The following is a 20651-nucleotide window of genomic DNA, read 5'->3' on the forward strand; positions in this document are numbered from 1 at the left end:
CAAATCATCACTGCACTTGCATCCGGAGACAGTGACTGTCTCCATCCTAAGTATCAGTCTATGTGCTGTGCATGAGGTCATAGCATAAAAGCTTTGATAGAGTGATTGCATGCGTGTGTCACTGAGACAGGTACTGTAAAGTCTGATCGCACTTCAATGGTGGAATTCCAGCTGGGACGATGCCAGCAAGAGAAGAGCACATCCATGTTACTGGGCAGCACGTTGATACCCGACATTACAGATGGGGGACAGCAGGAAGAGACTAGGGATAGACGGATTATTGGCCCGCTGCGTTTTATTTGCCCGATAACCGATAAAGTGAATGAATTAAAAAGTGTTCTACTCTGGCTCAGCTACAGCTCTATGTCTGACCCTCTGCTTTGGTTTCACTGCCCACTGAGTCTGACTTCATGCCCCCCCCACAACACTATCTGACTCTCTGTTACTGGGGATTATAGTGAAAGTTTCTCATTTATGAAAGAATTGCTTAAAAATGTAAGTTTTCTTGTTGTAGTTTGTAACATTCCAAAATCCTAATTTTCACCTGTAGATTTTCATTTTCACAGTAAATGCATATCGGTTCCAAATATCAGTCATCTGTTTCATTAACCACTAAAAATCTGTATCAGCCTTGAAAACCAGTATCGGTCGATCCCTAGACGAGAGAGAAACCATACTTCCCCGAAGCTTACACACTTACCACCATTATGACGCTATGTGATAAACAGGAGGTAACAATCTAACCTAATTAAGTCTGGTGTCTATTAGGAAAATGGCCAAAGTCAATAAACAAGGGCAAAAAAATGTGACAAACACCTGCCTACAGAGAAATACAGCCTCATTACCATAAAAAGGCCATTAGTAGGTATTAAGCATCATAAACAGTGTTGTGAGGAATGAGAGTTCTGTGGAACATCCCTTTAAAGGAATGTCTACTTCAGTTATTGACTCCAAGACTATAAAAGTGTGGTTTTGGCTGCCCCGGGACCTCAGAGTGGCCAGAGATGTGCAATTTCGGGACAGACATGTGGTCCCACTTTCATCCCATCAGAGTTCAACCCAGGGCCTCGTGACGCCCCACCCCCCACTGTTCCACCCAAACCCCTAACCTCTCCCCCGAGGCCCCCCCACCCCTAACCCCCCCCCCCAATTCCAGATCTGTTCGTCCTTATTAAGGATGTTTGGGTTGATGCTTTAAATCCCTCCTGCTTAAGCAAAACATCATTTGAGAAGAAAGGCTTATTTGGAGAGGGCGGTGTGCCTGGATGTGTTTGGGGATAGTCATGTATTGTTTCAGCTGGGGGGGGAATAAGGCTGGTAAAACACAACTCATTCCTTGCGAGCCTTGAATGATAATACTGGTTATCTGAGCAGATTGGGTTTTCTTTTGACTATGATCCAAAGATTAGGTTGACAACATTCTACATATTTTAAAGTATAAAACAATGGTTAGCTTGAAGACATGTACTCAACTTTCCCACTTATATTTTGTTGTGTGTGAGCGTCATAAGCTCTGGGCTAAGAACTTATTCAACACAAAGTACCATGTTAATTTCACGAGAACCTTTTTGCCCCGTTTACGCTTTCATTTATAGGCTATTAGTATTGTGACTACAAACCTTGGCTAGGCGTGTCCTGTAATGTTGGGCTATTATTACAAATGCCATCATTTTGCATGGAAATGATGCTAAACATGTTCTAAGACTGGTATTAGTTGAGAACCAATTTGAAAAAGCTGATAAAGATTATGGGTCCAAGTCCTGCTGCATTTGCTCTCAGCCAGTCCTTTTTGCATTGTAACCATGGATGTACAGACAATCAAACGGTTACTTTTGATACTGAAGAAAGCATTTGAACATATGATTACTAAGCAAGATCTGAAGAATTGTAAGGATCCTATCTTTTCTATGGACATCTATCCTATAGTGACATCTTAGACAATATCACTGGAAAGAGTAAGTCGTGCTGATTCTGGCAGTGTGGTGCAAAATGTTGCGTCAAGTCTGGTTTAAAAGTCCCATGACATGGTGCTCTTTGGATGCTTTTATATAGACCTTAGTGGTCCCGTAATACTGTATCTGAAGTCTCTTTTATATAGACCTTAGTGGTCCCCTAATACTATATCTGAAGTCTCTTTCCCGAAATTCAGCCTTGGTGCAGAATTACAGCCACTAGAGCCAGTCCCACAATGAGCTTTCCTTAGGATGTGCCATTTCTGTGTCTGTAGCTATTGAGGAGGAGAGAGGGGGGGGCACTTTGCTCGTTTGAAAGCCATGATGTCTCTTTCTCATGGGTGGGCCAAATTCTCTGGGCGGGCAAAGCAGAGAAAGAGGAGGTAACCTTGCTCCTTATGACCTCATAAGGAGAAGATTCCAGATCGGCCCATCTGAGCTTTCATTTTCTCAAAGGCAGAGCAGGATACCCAGGGCTCGGTTTACACCTATCACCATTTCTAGCCACTGGGGGACCATAGGCAGGCTGGAGGAACACATATTAAATGTTAAAAAAAACTCATAAAGTGATATTTTCCTGCCATGGGACCTTTAAGAGCGAAAATTATGTTTCATATTTTTGGCTACTATGACCATTAATCATATCATTTTACACACCCTCTCCGTTGCAGAGATTTTGGACCGACAGGTACAACGACCCCATACTGTAGCTAAGTGCTCTGTGTTTACTTCTGGTCTGACTCAAAGACAAGTGATGACATTATTTCTGTTGAATTGAGGATCTTTGGAAACCTGTAGGTAGAGCTGGACGATATGGAGAAAATCAAATCAATCAATATCGTGATGATATTGTAGGGATATTTCACAAAATATTTACACAATGAGATTTGTGAGAAATAATCAGTAATGTGGATATAATGACTAAGTGGGTAAAGGCAAATAACAGAACAGCTAGAACAGTCTGGTAAGTTCAGAAGATGACATCACTTTACTGTAATGCAGCCTTTAAAACCAGGAAAAGACAAGACGACATGGGTCATATAACATTACCTAAATTGAAGTGGATATCTAGCCTCATATATCAATATTATATTGATATATTGCCTAGCCCTAACTGTAGGAGGCTCACACTCTTAGCCCCAATCAACATGTTTTTGCCAGAGCCCCCATTTCCCAGATCTCTACAGTGCAGGTGGCGAGCAAAATGTTATCATGACCAAAAGTTGTAAAGGTCAAACATGTAAGAATAACACCTAAATTGACAAATACCAGAATTTCCCTTTAAGTAACAGTGTGAAACAAAACCAGATGCCACTGTAAAGGTTAATGAGCTGCTAGTGTGGAAATAACAAAAGCAGGTGTCCCTCTGGGGCAGCTGTCTGAGGCTATTGTCACATCTAACATATAGCATTCTCCACCACCCAGACCTGTATTCCATTTACACTTCATACGGCCTATACGTAGTTACATGTGGGCCATCAGGGGCGACCCCCTCGGAACGCCTCAATACGTTCGTCATTCCAGACACAGGCATAAAAAACTCCACAATGATCACAGATGTGGCAGAGCCTTTGATGCTGGCTGTAATCTACAGAAATGCTATGGCTTCCATAGCCGGGAGGTAATGCGCCAGGAATTCCTCAGCACCGTGCCCCGCGTGTGTTGACGAGGCTTTAAAAGCGGCTTGACACTGATAAAACACGAGGATAAAATGATTTCATGATTCAGTGGCGTGTCACTCAGGCTCTGAAGTGAGGAAAGCCTTTCATGTGAAGGTATCAAAGGTGTTAAAGGGGTGATAGAATGATTATATAGGGTATTTCACACTGTTCCTTATGGTCTCCTAATGGGGTATGTAACATTGGTTGGGCTGAAAATGGCCTGGTTGATATTTTATGGGCCCTTATGCATCCCTGTGTTTTGGCCCTATTTGTAACAAGAGCTTTTCTTCCAAATATGGTATGGTCATGAATATTTAGATGAGCTGCGGTGATTGGTTGAGCGACTTGCCGCAAGACATTAGAGCAGGCGCTGATTGGTTGAGCCGAATCCCCAATACACATACATTAGAAAACGACAGAATCTCATATTCCAGACACTGCAATGTTTCATTACCAAATTCACTTCTGAGACTTTTAGCGTGAAATCAACTATATAAAGCTCAAATATGGGCCGTTATACAAAAATTGATGGCTAATTGCAAATTGTTGGTAAGGCGTGTCGGACTTTAGGAGCTCCACACAGTCTGACGAGAAGCGACAGCCTGCTGGGCTCCATACCCAGCGCAAAGTACCCCTTTGTGGATACTGCATACCGGGGCTCCGCGGCCAGCTGCCGGCATAACTATATCTATAAATAATACATTTTACGGTTTTGAATGTCCCAATGTCTTATAAAGCTAACAACGTTGTTACGTCCGATTTGATTTTAAGGCATTTTTATGAACGCGACGTCTTTGTAGGGACGAGCAGCTGCTTGCTATATGTCCCATTCATTACAATGGGGAAATACCGCCAGCTAGCTAGCTACACTTTCGCCATAACTAAATTATATTTACTGTTTGAATTTCGTCACGCCACTTATACAACTCATTCCCCAATGTCTTATAAAGCTAACCGTTGTGTCGGATTTGATTTTAAGGCATTTTATGAAACGTAAGGAGTCTTTGTGGGCCGAGCAGCTGCTTGCTATATGTCCCATTCATTACAATGGGGAAATACCGCAGCTTGCTCACTTCCGCATAACTAAAGTATATTTACAGTTTGAATTTCGTCACGGCATGAATATTACAGGTTCCTCAAGGTCTTACAAAGCTTAGCTAACAAACACTTGTCCGTTTCGGATTTCAATTGAATGTATTTTTGTGAATGTCAGAGTTAGGAGGAGGCTAGCTAGCTCTCATTGATGGACTCCATCTCACCGCGGATCTATCAATGAGACTCGCGGACAAGAGGCATTTATTTCCCCGATTGTTTGTTTAAATAACTCAACACACATACCCATTATAAGATTTACTGGAACCTGCGGGCTGCGGTAAAAGATTGCGGGCGTAACAAGCTCGCTGACACTGCGGTCAGGGTGGCGATGTAGCAACCCAGGCAGCACCAACACCGGCACTAAACTCCGACACACAGTCGGAGAAAATTTGCAATTAGCCATCCTTTTTCGTAAAGCGGCCCATATTCGAGCTTTATATGGTTGATTTCGGCGATAAAAAAGTTTCAGAAGTGAATTTTGTAATGGAATAGCAGAGATCTGCGTGACCTAGCTAGATTCAGAAGACTACCTGATCTCAGGTCAGTTGTGTAGCCTATGTAAATATTGGGGCGTGACTGTTCTCTTAAGGTTCCGGATTTTGAGATGCTTGCGTAAGCAACTCAGCTTTGTTGGGATTCGCCCATTTTCAGAGGCAGTTTCAAAATATGAGATTTTCATAGTAAAGGGGTGTCAGTGGGATTTTGAGCTTCTATGCATGTCCTATTTACCCACCAAACTGTCGTTATTCAACTATGACAGGGTAAAATCGGTTTTGCATTCTATCACCCCTTTAAAGCACGAAGACTGTATAAGGCCGCGGTCAGACGGAGCACGTTTGCAGGTTGCAAAACGTCCTGATCGGACCAGTTGCGCCTTTTTGTTATTCTAGCTAGGCAACCATCGCATCACCTGTCCTCAACCAACCGTTACTTTGCGGTTGAGTTAAAAAACGTTCAGAAATGCAAAAGCAGCGAGCAAAACGCTTCAGTCTCATTGAAACCCATAACAAAAAGTCGCTGCTAAATCGTGCTGTGTCTGATCGGGGCATAACACTGTCTGTGCACAAAAGGAACCTAGTTATCTCTGGTAATGCTAGTTATGTCTGACTTTAACCTGACGCTCTGGTCAAACCGCACAGTTAGAACACATAAATAAATAAAACGAGTGACCAATCAAATAGCATTGTATGTAATTAACACACAAAAAACACCCAGTGTGGTAACCAAAGAGGCATCAGGGGCTGAGCACATGTCCAATTTAAGATACAGGATTAAATCCGATTCCTGGGATTACAGCGTGCCCAAAAAAGGAAACGTGTCACTCTTTAACCGTTTGCATTACATCACACGATGTAATGCAAACAACAGCACAACATACACGCGCACACGGGCATGTGTGTGCGTGCATGTTAAAGTCTTAATATCCGCCCCGTCCCAACTGTTGCCCACCTACTCTGCCTTCACAGTGCCTGCTGGGAGACTCGAGTTGTAACTAAAGCCTCACTGAGAGAGGCTTAAGAAGTAAAGCATTAAAGTAAAACAGATGGAGAATCAGAAATTAGGTGAGGCCATGGGTGCAAACAGTAGGTTTAGCTAAATGTTATGACAATAAGCCAATTATGTCTAACACTAATAACAATAAGTATACAAACCGCGCCGTCTCCAATTCAATTTTGGGGAGGAAAGCAAATGGACACTGACGCATCTAAACCCTCAAACAAACTTCAATATACACCCTCCTTCCCCCAAAAGCAGTCTCTCTGCTGGTGTGAAAGGCTCAAAGTGTGGGCCACCTGTTGTAGATTCCCAGACACTTTAGAGTGGAAAGGCCAGATCTCAACACTCCGTTCTCACTCAGAAAATATGACAGGGAAGGGTGGGAATGTGAGAAGCTGGGGCGGGGCTAGAAGGGGGGCCACGGGGTGGCACTGGCCCCCCCTCCAAATCCATTGGGCTAGAGTGCTGTCAATCTGACAACTGTGATTTCCATTTTATCAGAGTTCTGTCCTTTGGCTGCCTGTTCTGCCAATCTTCCCAGCCCTTGTCACATGACCAATTAATGTTTCCATGATGACTATCCAGAATTCTGATACCATGGAACCAGCACTGGAATTGTTGTTTTTTTGTTTTTTTAAGTGCCATTTGTTTAAAATGAAAACAAGTGAAACTAATAATGAATTTAATGTTTTATTACATTATTTTGTTCTATCCTATCCAGGGTTTCCTATCCTATCCAGGGTTTCCTATATTTAAATAAAGGAGAATAAGTTTACACAATTTATTCTAGAGTCCCATTTGTACTATAATTTCTTCTCTCATTCCTGTCGCAAAAAACATTCCTCTTTTGTACAGCAGTTTATACTGCATCAGAGGAGGTTAAATAAAAGTGGATGGCAAATACGCTACAATAACTTTCTCCAATTTAGACTCTCTGGCTTTCTGGTCCCTCAAAGGACAGCACTGTCAAGATGGCTTGCTATTGGTCAAGAGTGCAATTTTGAATGTTAAAGTAACCAATGGTAAACCAAATGCAAAAAACTCTTACTCACACATTTAAACGATTTTGTCGACTAATTGATAGGTCAATTTAATCGACAGATCTGTGAAACTGAGTTTCTCCACTTTCGATCTTGTGTTTACCACAGATGTGTTCATAGGTTTCTTGGAAATAAGTCATTCAGCATGAAAAAAAAAAAAGCATAAAAAAAAAAAATTACTTATCGACTAAAGAAGTCGACGACCGATTAGTCGACTTATCGAGCCCAACAACTAACCTAAGAATACTACATAAATGCAAGTTCACTACCCTTAATCTGAGTCCAAGTAGCTGCAGAGTCTAGAAATAGCTTCTTCCCAAGAACAGCCCCCTGTGCTGTTTAGAGTCCCTTATCTCTGCTACGTAGTGTCCTTGGAGGCTGCAGCTGCAGTGCGCAGACAGTTGGCTACAAAGCAGGACAGTGAGCAGAGAGGAAGGGAGTCTGCAGTCTGTTACCTGCCAACTTCTAAGCGCTCAGACTCCCAGCACCACAACCAGAGGAACCTGTCCCCGAGTCAGCCTGAGCTTCAAATCTCAGCTCTGCCCCGAGCTGCACAGCCCTAAAGTCGCTGCTCTTACCTTGGCTGCAAAACTTGACATGAGTCAGGTAATTCGAGATCCACGGGTTCCGATACATTTTGGCAACAAAAGTCAGGGGACAGGGTAAGACAGAAAAGAAGTGAAAGAGATGGAAAGACAGAAAGGCAGCTGCCTAAGAGGTGATGCAGCTACAAAAGCAGTTCGTAAGTGCTCCGGGACAGATAGAGAGGGAGACAGAGGGGGGTCAGGTAGCGTTAGAGAGGCAGAGCAGGGAGAGAGAGAGAGAGAGAGAGAGAGAGAGAGACGTCCCATCTGCAGTGTCGGTACAAGTAGAGGTGGTCCTGGTAGGCAGAGGAGTGGTGAAGCTGTGGCTGCAGCTCTGCCCCTTCTGAGATCCACTCCTCTGCTCTGGTTCCTCTAACTAAACGCTACGCAGTGCCCACTACAGCAACATGCAAGCTTAAAGGCTGCTCAGCACGCACTAAGCTCATTAGCTAAGGCAAGCAAATTAGGCCCCATCACTAATACAGATGAGAGACAAAGTGTACTGCATGCTTCAGAATGAGCCTTGCAGAGAAGAGGAAAAGAGAGAGTGTGTGTGTGTGTGTGTGTGTGTGTGTGTGTGTGTGTGTGTGTGTGTGTGTGTGTGTGTGTGTGTGTGTGTGTGTGTGTGTGTGTGTGTGTGTGTGTGTGTGGAGAGAGAGACAGAGAGACAGAGATAGTTAGGAGTGTCCCAGGAGAGTGCTGCCTTCACTTGGCTCAGACATGCGAGCGGGATGCCAAAGAAACCGGTGCATAGCGTCAGAAAAGGAGGGGGGGGGGGAGGAGAGAGAGAGAGAGAGAGAGAGAGAGAGAGAGAGAGAGAGAGAGAGAGAGAGAGGAAATAAAAGCGAGCAGGGGAAGAGGAGAAAGTTTAAACGACCCTCTCAGCCAGATGAGAAATTCCAGTCATCCCTCAGCAGGGACAAAATAAAAGGAACAACATGCAGAGAGAGAAAGCGAGAGACAGAGAGAGAATGTGGGAGGGACAACGAGAGGGTAAGAAAGAGAGCAATAGTGAAACAAAGTCAGGAAGAGAAAGACCGAGCATGTAAACAGTAATGAGAGACAGAGGATGAGAGTTCTGCTATGTCCAATTGTGAGTAATGCTATCATTATGCTTAACACTGTGGTTCTTCATAGAACAGCTGAAAAGAGGCACAGGGGGACGACAAACCGGCAGATTCATCCACTGCCACAGCTGAGCGTTTGTGTCTCAAAGCACGCATAAACAGATATTCCCTGAGTCATGGTATGTATAAACCCATTTCCTAGTGCGATTACGCTGCAAGTGAATGCCAAGAACAAGACAAAAGCACTTGCACCCATACATGCACCTCGCCTATATATCACCGTGACGATGACGTGCTTATCATTGCACTGAGAGGGCATTGCAGGGAGGCTGGCGCAGAGCCAAACGCTGCTTTTTGAGACGCTGTTGGAAAAAACAGTGAGCTGTATCTTATCTTTCTGCAGCACACCGAGCAAAAGCTGTCACCGCCAAACAGGCAGGCATCAACATAAAGCAGATCTGGTGGATTGAAGCGGTCACAAACGTCAGCTTCTCAATCCAGTGGCCGCAGAATGGCAAGAACAGCAACCGGAGAAAGCCAAAGACTGATATTCGTGTGATTTTAAGAATGCTAAGACCTCCGTGCATTTCTTGTAAATGCAAGCTAGGTTGTTGGACCATTTGAAAAACACCAATCACACATTTGTCAAATCACATGAACCTGTCCGAGCCTCACCATCAAGGGCTACACCGTTGTGACGGACTTGAGGTGTGCAAACTTTAGAGGTGGGATGTTTGGATTCTTCTCTGGGATGAGATCATCTGGCTCATCAAACTTACTGCCAGGCAGCAGATGATTCATGAAGTAATGTATTAATAGAGTAAAAAGCATCTATTGATGATCGTTTGACCTCATTTCTATTTCCACTTTCAGCGCTTACACATAAACTAACAATTCAACTGGCTACAAGGTTTAAATTCAAAAACTGATTTCAGCTGGTTTCAGCATTAACACGTTTTTCAAAGCCAAGTATACTCAGTCAGAAGTGCTTGGCCGATGGCTTAATAGCTTTGAACAGTGTTCTGATGTTGGACTGGTGAACACTTCAAGGAACTCTCGTCTTTAAAACGTCAGTTTGTCGAAAAAGTACATTAACTCCTGTACCACCCCACACCCACCCACACACTACTGTGTGTACAGACTACCTCCCCACATGAACATGTGATCTGTGTATCATCTGTGTTGGAGCAGACAATGCAAGAACATTTTCTGTGTGAAAGCAGAGACGCTGAACATCTGACATCTATTCTGACTACACAAGCTAGTATAAAGAGAGTGCGGTATCTATTTACTAATGGCAAAATGCTCTGTGAAGCTCCTTTAATGGCATAAAATACAATCATTGATGATGTTAATTAAATCCAAACTACCAAAACAGGTCTCACTATCCAACCTCTACACTTACCACCACCTGGCTGTCTGACAGATGTTTGCTTCTTTGACTCTTCTGCTACAGGGATGACATCAGACCTACAAAACCACCCGCCGGTTTCTACCCTGTTATTAGCAATGACGAGTCTTCACTGCCAAGGATGGGCAAGCTCTTACAGGTTGCTGCAATGATGCAACACTGCTCTTGTTCTCCAATCTTTGTGGTGATTTATTCAGACGGTAATACAGGCCAGAAAGAAGAAGCATGCATATAAACAAAGAAGCATTTAAAAAAGCAAAGAAATGCACAGATAGACTGATAGACAAATAGAAATGGTATTTGACGTTCAGCCCTGTGCAGCAGGTATGAGGAATGCGCCGCATTAAGAGGAATTTCTTTTGCTACACATCACAGCCAAAGAGTCAAACAGGAAGGGCACCAAGCATCCAATTTGGTAGAGCGTGGCTGAAAATATATATAATTTAATTTGTATCTTTTAATCCAATCAATCAATCTCATTAAAAAGAGACAAACCTTTCCATAAGTGGCCAATCTACTTTGATTAGAAACTCAGAGGGAACGGATTTAAATTGCTTCAGTAAATGCTTACACACTAGTCTCGCTTTGCCAGACCTTCCTCCACAGCGCTGCGGAGGAGGGTCTGGTTAGTGCACACAGCATTACATGATGGGAGAAAAACATGCTCTGGTTTATTGGAATTTCTTTAAACCAATCACAATCGTCATGGGCGGAGCACGGAGCAAGGATGCCTCTGCAAAATAGCCTCTGGAAGGAACTTGTTTTGGTGGAACATGTGTACGTTCAAAAGAAGTTTTAGTCATGCAACAGAAAACTCAGATTGGACAGATAGTCTAGCTAGCTGTCTGGATTTACCCTGCAGATATCTGAGGAGCAGTTAACCATAGTCCTCACAAATCCCAAAAAAGAAAGTGAAAAGGTAACTGACATCTGTGAAAAGACATGCATCTCGCAGAATTTCCTGCAGCACCGGAGCAATCCCAGAAGTGGAACGTCGAGGATATAGACTACTTACACACAGACTATAACCAGCTTAAAATTGTTACATGGAATTGGAGACCAAAAAAAAAAAAACTAGATCAAAAGGTCCATAAGAACGAAAATTGAAGCCATCTCTGCTACCACACTGCAAAACCTTACAAAGTGGTGAAACACATCTGTCCCAGGAAACCCATCGCCATTTAAGGAGAGCATTCCAGAGTGCCAATATGTTTTAATTAAAGCTGACAACTGACAATAATTTGTGTGGATGTTTAAAGGCTTTAGTGGTGACATGTTCGTGCCAAAACATACAAGCAACAAATGTTGGATTCAACTGAATTGATATATGACACCTCCGGTTTAGGACTTCCCAGAAAAGACAGACATACAACTACAAAAGGTTACATTTTCTGTAGAAGAGTGCATGCTTATGCAGAAAATTGAAGGTGTAAACAAACACTGTAAAAAAAGTAATGAATAAAATGTTACTCGTTTACCTGTTAGAGGTTTAGGATTTGCAGTTTAAAAAGGTCCCATGGGCATGACAATTTCACTTTGAGGTTTTTTAACATTAATATGCATTCCCCCAGCCTGGCTATGGTCCCCCAGTGGCTTGAAATGGTGATAGGTGTAAACCGAGCCCTGGGTATCCTGCTCTGCCTTTGAGAAAATGAAAGCTCAGATGAGCTGATCTGGAATCTTCTCCTTATGAGGTCATAAGGAGCAAGGTTACCTCCTCTTTCTCTGCTTTGCCCACCCAGAGAATTTGGCCCACCCATGAGAGAGAGACATTATGGCTTTCAATCGACCAAAGTGGCAGTTGGTCAAGTCCACACCCCCACCCTCCACCTTGCCCCCCCTTCTCTCCTCCTCAATAGCTAAATACACAGAAATGGCACATCCTAAGGAAAGCTCATTGTGGGACTGGCTCTAGTGGCTGTAATTCTGCACCAAGGCTGAATTTATTAGGGGACCACTAAGGTCTATATAAAAGAGACTTTAGATACAGTATTCAGGACCACTAAGGCCTATATAAAAGAAACTTCATATACAGTATTAGGGGACCACTAAGGTCTATATAAAAGAAACTTCAGATACAGTATTAGGGGACCATTAAGGTCTATATAAAAGAGACTTCAGATACAGTATTAGGGGACCACTAAGGTCTATATAAAAGAAACTTCAGATACAGTATTAGGGGACCATTAAGGTCTATATAAAAGAGACTTCAGATACAGTATTAGGGGACCACTAAGGTCTATATAAAAGAAACTTCAGATACAGTATACCACTAAGGCCTATATAAAAGAAACTTCAGATACAGTATTAGGGGACCACTAAGACCTATATAAAAGAAACTTCAGATACAGTATTAGGGGACCATTAAGGTCTATATAAAAGAGACTTCAGATACAGTATTAGGGGACCACTAAGGCCTATATAAAAGAAACTTCAGATACAGTATTAGGGGACCACTAAGGCCTATATAAAAGAAACTTCATAAACAGTATTAGGGGACCACTAAGGTCTATATAAAAGGCATCCAAAGAGCACCATGTCATGGGACCTTTAAGTTTAAAAGTAATAATAGGATTTTAAGTGTCAAGTTAAAGTGTTGGAGCAGAAATAAGTTAAAACCAGTTGTAGTGTAATTGCTGAAAGCATGTGGAATTTGAGATTAAATGTTAAGCCCTGTAGGCAGTTCAGTTGTCACTTTGTATTTAGGTGCTAAAAGTCAACAGTTTGAGAGTAAGAGCTGAAAGCAGCTGAACTAGCCAATGCCTAAGCAGCCCTGAAAGGAACTGAAATGTCAGTTGACGCGTAAGCACTGAAAGCATTTGGGGTGGAACCACTGAAAGCCATTTTTTTCTTCTTTTAAGCCCTAAACACTTGAATGTTTGTATTCAAGTGTTTGTATTTTAGCACTGAAAGTAGTTGAGTTAACATTTTAAAGACTAAGATGAAAGCAGCTACACTGTCAATGTCTAAGCCATGAAAGCAGTTGAACGGTCAATCACAATCACAATCACTAAAAGCAGTCATTGACAACGACTGTCCGTTCAAGTGTAAGAGATGCAAGCAGTTTAACTGCCATTTAAAGATTAAGAGATGAACGCAGTCAGTTGAACTGTAAATTATACGTATAAGCAATTGAAATTTCAGTAAAGCTCCGAAGATAGTTTGAGTACGTTCCCTGCAGTAGTGCCCCATAGTTGAAGTGTCAGTTTGCGTCCAAAGTTTTTTTTATTGAATGACAAATTTGCAAAAACAAATTACTGTACAATGGAATATACATATTTTTACCTTTTTGTTTTTTTTAAACCAGAACATACCCCACCCATATCCCACCCTTCCACCCAATTACAAACAAACCTGCATTAAGAAATTCCTACAAGAGATGATTTAAATCACAGTCTAAATTATAATACATAAAAGGTTGAAAGGGTTAAGAATTGCAGAAATGAAATACACACCTTAAAAAAAAGAAGAAAAAAAACATACATAAATAGAATGGAATAAAATAAATTAAAAGAGGGGAAGGGGGTAGCTACTCGGATATTGTTTTAGTTGGTTTCTCAAAAAATGTCAAGATGGACACCATATTTTGTAACATTTAGTCTCAGATCCCTGGGTAGTAGGGGTGGGGGGGAAAAAATCGATACAGCATAGTATCGCAATATTTTCCGTGGCAATACTGTATCGATACACAGACGCCAAGTATCGATCTTTTATTATATATGTGTTGGTCTGCTTGACAATCCCATTTTGCAGCAATACAATTGAAGTGAGATGAACAAACAGATGTTGACAAAGTTTTCTTTTGGGGACATAATTTGAAATTTGGAAAAATCTGAAGTTGGAAAAAAGGTAATAAATTGCAATATATCGCAGAATATTGCAATATCTTTAAAATCGCAATAATAATTGTATCGTGACATAAGTATCGTGATGATATCGTATCGTGAGGCCTCTGGTGATTCCCACCCCTACTGGGTAGTGGAACGTATTTTCTCTAAATTCATACAGGACATAATGTCTCTAATCCAATGCGAGTGGGAAGGAGGAGCAGGGTGTTTCCACTTGACTAAGATAACCCTACGAGCCAGTAAGGAGGTAAAGGCCAATACCTTCAGCTTCACTTTAGGAAAGCACAAATTTGGAGCAATGCCAAAAATGCCAGTTAAAAGGGTTCGGCTCGATTTGATGGTGAAGTACTTCAGAAATTGTTTGAAAGACTGATGTCCAGAACTCAGTCAAGGAGGGACACGTCCAACACATGTGAAAGAGTGACGCAGGTGCACTCTTACAGGTATCACAGGTCGGGTCCACATCAGGGAACATACGAGCTAGTTTGGTTTTACATATGTGGATACGATGTACTACTTTAAATTGCACAAGAGCATGTCGGGCGCACATGGAGGTAGAGTGTATCCGATCCAGGACTGAATCCCACATGTGATCTGTGAAGGTAGAACCTAGGTCCTGCTTGAAGTGTCAGTTTGTATTTTGTATGTAAACAGTCACGTCAGCTGAAATGTTAATTTGTTAATACGATGTTAATTATAATAACAATGTCAATATCAAGCGGATATATTATAAACACAGGAACACACAGGAAAGGCACTTCAGGTTCTTGAAATTAAACAGCAACTAGAGCAAGGCAGGTTATGCTTAATGTCATAACAGAGCCACACCTCTCCACTGATCAACACCCAGATGTGCAGTCAGCTACACATTCAGAGTGGATGCTGTTTCAGCCTGGACAAGCTCACATGTGGCTCATTATTAGATAAATACTTCCAGACAGTCCACGTTTGCACTTAAAATGACCTCTAGCGCGCAGAGGCATCCCGACAGGTCTGCTCCGAGAGAAGTGCTTAATGGCTGCGTCACCTTCACGGTCGGAAAATTCTTTTAGATAGGAGTGAGGAAAAAAGGGAGAGAAATAAGCATTAGCAGGGCTCGTCTCCTGCTCTGGGCTCTTTTCACAGCCATCTTAGAAAAGAAAGTACAGATTTATGGTGTCCCCGAGGAAAGATATCCGTCTAGTCTGGCGAGAGTGGCGGAGGGATCCAGTGCGCACGGCCATCTCTGCAGACACATAACAGAGCTTGAGCCTCTGCAGCATGGCCATAAATTCAGATGGGGGAGGGTAGAGAATGAAAGGTAAAGATATTCATATGCACACTTAAAGGGAGTTAGAGGGAGGAAGACTAAGGCTAAAACTCAATTTGCAATGTTGTTTGATGTCTTTTACTAGGCATGATGGGTTTTCAGTATAAAGAAAACAGATTTTTCTATGTGCCCTTTCACCTTTGAAGAATAAAATTGGTATGCCCCTGAGGTCCATGTACTTTTTCGTTCATTCGATTTTCATTTCATAAACAGGTATTAAAAAACAAAAAACGAATGGTTATTTGATTTTCGTTTTAAAACATGACATTTGAAATTGAAATACAATGCGTTTTTTCTTTTTCATTGTCAAAATGGGATGGGAGAAATTTAAAATATGCTGTGATTTTCATTTTCTATTTTATATAACAAAAATAAAATCACTCGAAAACAGAAACGAAAAAAGGCTTGTTTTTTTATATTCAGAGACCGGATGTTGTCATTTCCAAGGCAACAGCGCCAGCCTAGCCTACCAGTGTTCAGCCCAGGCCAAAATTACTTTGGAAACCTAGCTAGCTATACTCTTGATAATCCTTGGGGGGAATTTTATTTCATAATGTCACATGTATTTATTACCCTCCCTGCCTCCCTGTCTCTACCCGCCGCAGGCAACTTCGCCCGAAGAGAGTCGAACCAGCGGAGCAAATAGACTTTCGGTTCACGGCTGTAACGTAACCGTTACGCCACCGTTAACAATCCCAGCAAACGTTCTGTTGCTGCCGTTAAGCTTGCTGATCTGGCAGAGAGTCACCGGGGGTTCGGGATCAGATCATAGGGATCAGACCTCCAGTGCTGGGTCTAATATTCTAATATTAGCTGCTGCTGCAGCTAGCTAGCGGCTAGCCACCAGCCCTGTTACCTCGGTCCCCGCGGTTCGCTCCCCGGGACTGACTCTGGCGTTACCCGCTCTATGATCAATGAGCAATGATCAAGGATTACCAAATTTCTCTCTCATATTGCTCCTCATAACCACTGAAACACTAAAAAATCTAACCCAAAGTACAATTATTATGGACGTTAGCTGACATTAAGGGTTTCTGCTTCATTAAGGGAAATTGTAAGGAAAAAGCTTAACGTGGTTAACCATTAAGCTTTTTTCACGTTAAGCGATTTTTTGATCACTGTTTATAAACAGTGATCAAAAAATCTAACACAAAGTCGTTATGGACGTTATCTGACTGATAACTGACCGATATTTGATTGATCATTGTTTAGGTACATTAAAGTTAAGCTTTTTCACGTTAAGCGTTTTAGAATGTCCCGGCTGCAGCTGAGGGAATCTGTAGCCTATAACTTCCGTTTTTGCCCCCTTAAATAAATACATAAAACATATGGCTATGAAATAGATCATGAAATACAGGCTTTAGTCATAATACTTCAATAGCCTAAATACATGTATGTTTTACTATGTATTTCGGAGGGACTTTTATTTATTCCATCTATTTATATGCACGTTATATTTAAGGGAAGTTTGGTTTTCTCACAGACTCAGACTAAAAGCAGCAGCAAGCCTGCCTGACATCAGTGCATCATAGCATATCACTATCTGCAAAGAAAATAAAATATGAATAAATCACGAGCGGCAGATTCCCAGCTCAGCTAGAGCGGTAACGCAGCTCTGCAGACGGACCAGAGTCAGTCAGCACCGGGGCGAACCACGGGACCGCAGGGTACCGGGCTGGTGTAGCTGCTAGCTGCAGCAGCAGCTAATATTATAATAGACCCAGCACCGGAGGTCTGATCCCCATGATCTGATCCCGAACCGCGGTGACTCTCTGCCAGATCAGCAACAGAACGTTTGGGATTGTTAACGGTGGCGAACGGTAACGTTACAGCCGTGAACTGAAAGTCTGTTTCATCCGCTGGTTCGATTGGAGGGGGCGTGTCCGCGGCGGGTAGAGACAGAGAGTCAGAGGGAGGCAGGGAGAGAGGGGAATAAATACATGTGACATTATGAAATAAAATTCCCCCCCAAGCATTATCAAGAGCACAGGTTTCCAAAGTAATTTTAGCCTGGGCTGAAAGCAACACTGGTAGACTATGCTGGCGCTGTTGCCTTGGAAATGACAACATCCGGTCTCTGAATATGAAAAAAAAAAAACTTTTTTCATTTCTATTTCCGAGTGATTTTATTTTTGTTATATGAAATAGAAAATGAAAATCACAGCATATTTTTAATTTCTCCCATCCCCTTTTGACCATGAAAAGGAAAAAAATGCCTTGTATTTCAATTTCAATTGTTGTATTTTAAAACGAAAATCAAATAACCAGTCGTTTTTTGTTTTTTAAGTCTGTTTATGAAATGAAAATCAAATGAACGAAAAAGTACACGGACCCCCTGAAAGTCGATGACTTGAATCATCCTTTGGTGACCCAGTTGGGCCGTCGTGTTTAGTCAGTCAGTGTGTATATTTTTGTATTCTAGCAGCGCTGAACAGCGTTTCCTACAGGTGGTTTATAGATACGAATGGTGATGACAATGGCAAAAAAGTCACACCCACAAAGCATGGTAAATGAGACGGGCTCCGTGTTTCAAGACGTGTCAGGTGGGTTGCCACATCGCCGCAGACCCCTGATGTAGAGCTGGGCGATGTGGAGAAAAATCAAATATCACAATATTTTCGACCAAATACATAGATGACGATATTGTAGGGTTGGTTGGTGTGGTCACAAAATATTGACACAATGAGATTTGGGATAACTAATCATCAGTAGTGTGGATAGAATGACTAAGTGGGTAAAGGCAAATAATAGAAGAGAAAGTAAGTCTGGTAATTTCAGAAAATGACATGACACTTTACTGTAATGCAGCCTTCGTAACCAGGAAACAATTGTGTCATATTACAATATTATGATTATAATCTATTATATTATTATCTAGCCTCATCTATCGATAGATATATAGTATACTGATTACATTGAGGACAGTGTATTTCTTTTCTTCTTTTCTTTGGTCCAAACCCAATGAACTGAACTAGAGGTGTGAAAGCCAAATAACTGACATTTTTTGTTGTCAACATTTAGATTTTGTAACCAGTTCCAAATGAATAACATATCGGCATTTGTTGTATGAAATTATACATTTAAGTTTTCAAGTTATGTAAAAATATCAATATTGGAATAATTTGAAAAATCAAATATGATACAACAAATCCAGATATTTTACAATCTTGCAACCAGATTCAAAATGGAACAATCCGCCACCCAACCGGTCCTGCTATAAATGTAAAGGGTTCTGTACATATGTACAGTGCAGTGCCTCTCTTGGGTCAGATATGACGGACCTTAAACTTCAAGAGAAACTGCTGCACCAGAGCTTCAAACCTCGTTATCAGCTTCCTTTCACAACGGCCTCAAGTCTTTGAAACTTTACAGTCACACTACAAATAGACACCAAGACAACTGCTGACCCTCTCTGGCACTTTGCATTAACACCCCCCCCCCCACCCCCACCCACACACACACACACAATTCCCAAAATAAAACCGATAAGAGTTCTTAAGTAAGGGGGCTCAGTGACTCCACGTCGAGTGCTCCAAGAGGTCCAGCGATTTGTGCCTCGAGGCCTATCACAAAGATTCAATTTGGCCCTGGGCGTCAGCTATACCTCAGTTACACCAATGGAAGGATAAAAGCTATAGTGCGTAACTTTTTGATATTTCATTCCATCCATCGCCAAATTAGTTGATACAAAGCTAATTAAGACTATCCGCTCCACACAACTCGCTCTGGATTTCTACATAGTATGGCTATGTTCAGAAGATTGTGGCGTCCGGTGACTTTTGCGGGCAAAACAAATTGAGCGAAGATAATGACCTCTTGTCCATGTTTGGAGGGAGGGAAGGCTTGTATCAGGTGGATGCGCCGTGTTGTCATTCCTTAGAATTCCTCATGGGGGAGACAGAAACTATGCACTATAGCTTTAAGTGAAGTGGTTCCCTTATCCAAAAACCTCATGTCTTCAACCAAAAATTCCAAATATTCCTCAGCTGTTATGTATCGCCAATCCTTGACGATCAATGCTAATATTAATTATCTACAATGCCGTTCAAACTCAAGGGAGTCTTGCTTTGTGATTTCACAGTGCTGACACCAAAAACAATGTTCTTTCTGCCATTAGAAAAGTAACTGTGGTCAAAACATTTTGAAGTCATCTTGTCCTCTTGTGGGCGATTATCCATGGGAAGAAAAATAAATGCACTAAAAACAAAACAAACAGACCAAAAACATTTATACAATGGCAAAAACCTATTTTTTTTTTTTTTTTTATCCAGAGGGTTCCACACTTATCATACCCATAATTGCATCACTAATCATTTTCATTCTTTGTAATTATTCAAATCGATATAGCACCAACTGCCCCTTGAGGCGTGTGATCAGTCCCTCCAGAAAAACGCGATTATACGATCGCATAATTCAATGCATAATCAGCCAAAGTCCGCATATTCATGCGGGGTCCGCATTTTTTCAAATATGCCGCACTTTCGCCGCATAAATTGCAGATTTCCGCGCAAAATATGCGGTGCTTGCACAATTTCATAATCCCCACATTTTCGTTGCCAAAAAGTCACATATCTTAGCAGAAAAAATGTTGCGTTTACTTCACACAAGAGCAGCCATTTTCCCCTGTTGCCATGGGAATGTTATGAAGTGACGTCATTACGCGACGTGAACATCATCGAAAAGCAGGTGTTGGAGGTTGAATTTGACATGGACTTTGAGTCTCTTAAGTTGGTATCCAATAAGAAAGCTATCTTAAACTCAAATTTCTTTGTTTAAGTGCTCCTGCTGTCTATATTATTAACGATTTTTGAAAGTCTGTCTCTTTTGTATCTTTTATTTCCCTCTGTTTAGACTATTACTTTTATTTTTACTTTAATATTTGTATATATTTTTGTATCTTATTCGTTATTCGTTACTTATTGCAATGACCGAATATCTGTAAACTATTTTTGGAAATTAATAAAAAAAAAAAGCAGGGTGTTGGAGGAATCACTTTTTCATCAAACCGCATTTTTTCCCGCAATTTCATCGCATAAAATTGCATAAATATCCCACATATTCCATCGCATTTTTTAAGAAAACGTGCCGCATAATCAAGGATTTTTGCCCGCAACAATCACAAAAAAACTCCAAGTTTTTCTGGAAGGACTGTGGGATGCACCTAAAATCCTGAAAAGCAGGTCTACA

At 41.6% G+C, this 20651-nt stretch overlaps 1 protein-coding gene across 12 annotated transcripts in view; it reads right to left on the minus strand.

The window, feature by feature from the left end:
- The window catches only part of svila (supervillin a), a 147289-nt gene that overhangs the window by 94404 nt on the left and 32234 nt on the right, over nucleotides 1-20651 (minus strand). For 11 of the 12 annotated variants that reach the window (XM_039790286.1, XM_039790285.1, XM_039790284.1 and 8 more), the window contains exon 1: nucleotides 7824-8022. The exons of the other annotated variant lie outside the window; for it this stretch is intronic. In XM_039790286.1, coding sequence (XP_039646220.1) covers nucleotides 7824-7881 — 58 coding nt within the window. In that variant the 5' untranslated portion in view covers nucleotides 7882-8022. Of the gene's footprint in view, nucleotides 1-7823; nucleotides 8023-20651 lie in introns of those variants that run through there. 12 annotated transcript variants of the gene reach the window in all.

Source organism: Perca fluviatilis, chromosome 22 (assembly GCF_010015445.1).
Source record: "Perca fluviatilis chromosome 22, GENO_Pfluv_1.0, whole genome shotgun sequence".
Taxonomy (NCBI): domain Eukaryota; kingdom Metazoa; phylum Chordata; class Actinopteri; order Perciformes; family Percidae; genus Perca; species Perca fluviatilis.